At 34.7% G+C, this 4479-nt stretch overlaps 1 protein-coding gene across 1 annotated transcript; it reads left to right on the forward strand.

Annotated features, from left to right (window-relative positions):
* The first annotated feature begins 2359 nt into the window (after positions 1-2359).
* Positions 2360-3715, forward strand: LOC126628060 (F-box/kelch-repeat protein SKIP25-like). The gene has a single exon (XM_050297648.1). The coding sequence runs from the start codon at positions 2434-2436 to the stop codon at positions 3577-3579; it is 1146 nt and encodes a 381-aa protein (XP_050153605.1). The 5' UTR covers positions 2360-2433; the 3' UTR covers positions 3580-3715.
* Positions 3716-4479: the final 764 nt, after the last annotated feature.

The following is a 4479-nucleotide window of genomic DNA, read 5'->3' on the forward strand; positions in this document are numbered from 1 at the left end:
AACCAAGTCTCGGTCGGCAAAGAGTTCTTGATTCTTTCACCTAAAGAAGTCACTTCATTAGCCTTAGTGAAGTGAGGTGTTCTAGGATCAGTTACTTTGAAGTGTACTTAATAGTTCGTCTTTTGGATGGTCGAACCAAGTTCATTATAAAGACAGTCACCTCATTTGGGTACATTTGCCCCTACAGCCTAATACCGATTCAACGCACTTATATTCTCACGAATATAGTTGAAGTGGTCAAACCCTAGTGCACAAGATCCTGAACTTCACGATAAATTAAGCAACCTTATTTTCAGGTTCTAGAACCCTAGGCTGAGAGGTATTCATTCCTCAATCGTAATCTAACAACGCATTCGATACAATTGCCACAATTATTCTACTTGTCCGACTAAGCTCAGTGACGAGTTGGCATGCCCGTATTCACAAGAATGATGTAAGTAACTTATAATTACCCGGCTTGCGTGCCACATAAATTTTGTAATTTTTAGAGTTAATATGATTTTTATTGTTGGCACATGACACCACCGTTACACTACACACAACTTTGTACATTTATTTTACATTATTTTAAGGCCTTATTTTAACTTTGTTCATTTATCATGCTTTGTACTTCTGCAGTCCGATTTTTAGTCGGCATCATTCTTCTCTTTTTAACTAAAATCCATTCGAAACTTTCCAAAAATCCCCGGAAACTACTTAAAGCCCCTGATTTAGCACACTGGGTGACGCAATTGTTTATTGTAAAAAACTCGGAAAATCTTAATGCGGTTGTCGTATTTACTATTCGGCTTCGCTCAGCAAAAGTCGGACTTTGGCCCTTTTGTCTCACAAAAGAGAACAAGATGACCAATCTTCGTTTTATTTTACAAGTTGCTTCAGCAACTTGCCGGTTTCGAATTTAGGTAAGGGCTTTAGGTTCATGAATCTACTTCGTGTTTAATAATTATATGCCTCGGTTGAAGCCTAGGATTAGTTGTTTTTTTTTTTTTTTTTGGGAAACAGCTTAGGATTAGTTTAGCTTGGACAATAAATACATTAGAAGATGAAGAAGTTACAAAGAAAATTCATCTTTCTCAATCCTACTATTTTTGCGTAGGGATTTGAAGGAAATATGCAAGTTGACATCAATATTTTTATTCAATATTTATTGAAGTTAGTGATTTGTCCAAGTCAAGCTAATCGTATACATTAAATGATGCCCTAGGGTTTTAGTTTTGATTCTAATAATCTATGTACTTATCTATTCGAATATTTAAAAACTAAACACTTAATTGTAAATAAAATTATATTTAGTGCTTAGCTTAACTTGACAAGAGAAATTTTAATATGATGATTATTGTTTGTTCAAAAAAAATTACACGAGAGTTTTGCCAAAACAAAATTCCAACATCAACAATGAAGTTGTATATAACAATCAGTAAAGAAAATATACTTTGCATAACAAGTTAACAACTCGCTAAAAAGGGTATGTCTTCAAAGTCCGTGATACTGCGTAGTCCTGCTTTTTATCAATTAAATTGGCAAGTAAGGAGAAAAAAAATTCAATTCAATTCTACCCGTTCATTTTTCATATTACTGAATAGTTTGAACTAATGAAGAAACATAAAAAAAATTCAAAAACTATACTAGTTATAATGTGAATTCTGGCTTCTTGATACAACTCACTAGTATAGCCCTATACTAGTGATAACATGAATTGTGTTAAAATAACGCTAGAATTATAATTTTATGAATTTGAGAATAAATTGTGTTGGTACATGTTAATCATAATTGGACATCGAACTCGTCATTAATAAGAGTCGACGCAAGACTAACTTATAAATGAAAATGAATACTACTAAACTATAAAAAAGAATTTAAATGAGCAAACAAGTTGAGATAAGCCACATATTCATTATTATCATTATTATTATTTAGAAAATTGGCACATTCATTATAGATATTTTCATTTGGTGTCACAATTTTCTTATCTTATAAATCTTAATTAAAAAAAAATGTTAACTAGATCATATTTTTGTACCGTATTCATGGTATGACAAGTGACGTGGACATGATAAATTAATCAAACGAATTCATCTTATTAACTAATGATTGTCTGAATCATATGCCATGTTATATAATACATCAAGATGGTATAAATTTGTGGTCTCCCAGATTGTACTCAAATTTGAAATACAATAAAATACATGCATATTAATTGCTGTCTTTATGTTGGCTATCGATGCAATCCAAAGCACCAAAACTCCACATATCAATTTGCACACATGGAGCCACTTAATACTTAACACAGAAGATGAAATGAACCCACGTGAGGATAAAAAGGCACAAGCTTTCCATACACCCAAGCCCGTCTAAAAACCACCATACTATCTATACTAGAGAGAGAAAAAAAGTGCTTCTCGCATCTCTCATCTCACACTAAACAATAAGGCCATGGATCAAGACATACCAAAACCAAAACGCAACAAAAACACACAGAACTCTTCCAACGAGTGTTTGTTGTTGCCAGGCTTACCCAACCACCTTGCACAGCTCTGCCTTACAAGGATCCAACCTTCAACTCTCTACTTTGTTTGCCGTTCATGGCGGCGCCTCATTTACTCTCCTTCATTCCCTCCTTTCTACGCTCTCTATGCCATTCTCTCCCCTCCACCTCCCCACAACTGCAATTCATCAATTGAGTTCTACTCACTAGATCCCCTATCAAACAATTGGACATCTCTCCCTCCACCTCCTTCAGACCCTCCTCTTCACCTCCTCCGCCGCCACCCTTCCTTCCTCTCCCGAAAAATCCCCATCCAATCACTATCCGTCTCTGGCAGTCTTGTCCTCGTCGCAGCCACTAATTACAATTTCACTCCAGCACTGCCTCGTCCTCTCGTCTTCCGACCATTGTCCAACCAATGGTCATTTGGCCCTCCGCTAGCAGAGCCTCGCCGGTGGTGTGCGACGGGGACAGTAGGGGGAAAAGTCTACGTTGCAAGTGGGATTGGATCAAATTACAGAGGCGACGTGGCGAGGTCTATGGAGGAGTGGGACATGAATAAGAAGAAGGAGGCATCTTCATCATGGGTTAAGAAGGCGGGGTTGAAAGATGGGAGGTTTAGTAGGGAGGCTGTGGAAGCAATTGGGTATAGAGGGAAGCTTTGGATGGTGAATGTGAAGGGCAATGCAAGAAAAGAAGGAGCTGTTTATGACGTGGAAAATGACACATGGCAAGACATGCCTCAAGGCATGATTGGTGGTTGGAATGGGCCTGCTGCTGCATCCATCAATGACGACGACGACGATGATCATGATCATGATGTGATGTATGTGGTGGATGAGAGTACAGGCGTGCTGAGCAAGTATGATGATGAGAACGACTGCTGGGAAATGGTGGTGGAGTCGGATGTGTTAAGAGAGGCTGAACAAGTTTGTGCAGGGAGAGGGAGAGTTTGTGTGGTTTGTGCGAACGAGAAAAGGATTGCGGTGGTGGATGTGGTGGCGCCGCAGCCGAGGATTTGGGTGGTGGAGCCGCCGCCGATGCTGCAAGTTGTGGCGGTACACATTTTGCCTAGGATGTGTAGGTCAGAGTAACTGTCTGATCTTCTGAAATAGTTTAGTGTGGCTTGGATAAGAGTAATGCTTTAAATCATATTTTGCAAAAGGAAAAATTAGTATCCGATGTCTAGTTAATATTGTTTATTGACTAAGATTTTATTAGTTTTCAAATTTTGATTGAAGTCTCTAGTATTAATATGATAATGAATTTACATATGTTTATTACATAATTTTTTAAAATAAAAATTAGTAATTGATTTAGGGTTTTAATACTCAAACCTCTATTAAACTTCTAATTAATTTTCAATTCAAACATTTCCAAAATAAATAAAAAAAATTAGAATAAGTTTGTACCCATTAGTTTTTTATAAAAAGGTTCTCAATTTTTTAATCTTAAATGTACCCATTCATATAATTTTCAATTTTTTTAATCTTAAATGTACCCATTCATATAATTTTCAATTTTTTTAATCTTAAATGTATCCATTCTTAAATGTACAAATTTGTTATATGTAAAATGTATCATTTTTTAATATAAAATGAACCAATTTTTCAATATAAAATCCATTCAAAAAATTTTAATCAATTTTTAAATTTATATGGGTACATTCTTTTTCGTAAATTTTGAGAATGTATCCATTTCAAGTTTAATCGAAGAAATTTACTAATATTATTAAGTCTAATATCTTTTTTTCTCCTGTGGTTTTGAAGAATGTACCCATGTTTTGTTTTGGTACAATATTTTTTTTTTTGTTAATTTTGAATGTACCTATATTTACATATATATATATATATATATATATATATATATATTGAGGGAATATTTACATACACACACACAATATAATAGAGAGAATACTTTATATTTTATTATTTTTAATCTCACAAATTATGGATTTTATTTAAAATCTCATGAATATAAACAAATACAAATTT

The sequence above is a fragment of the Malus sylvestris genome, chromosome 7, assembly GCF_916048215.2.
Source record: "Malus sylvestris chromosome 7, drMalSylv7.2, whole genome shotgun sequence".
NCBI classification, from domain to species: Eukaryota; Viridiplantae; Streptophyta; class Magnoliopsida; order Rosales; family Rosaceae; genus Malus; species Malus sylvestris.

Bases quoted from the DNA above. Each gene is read 5' to 3' on its own strand.
- LOC126628060 (XM_050297648.1), top strand. From the start codon at position 2,434: ATGGATCAAGACATACCAAAACCAAAACGCAACAAAAACACACAGAAC.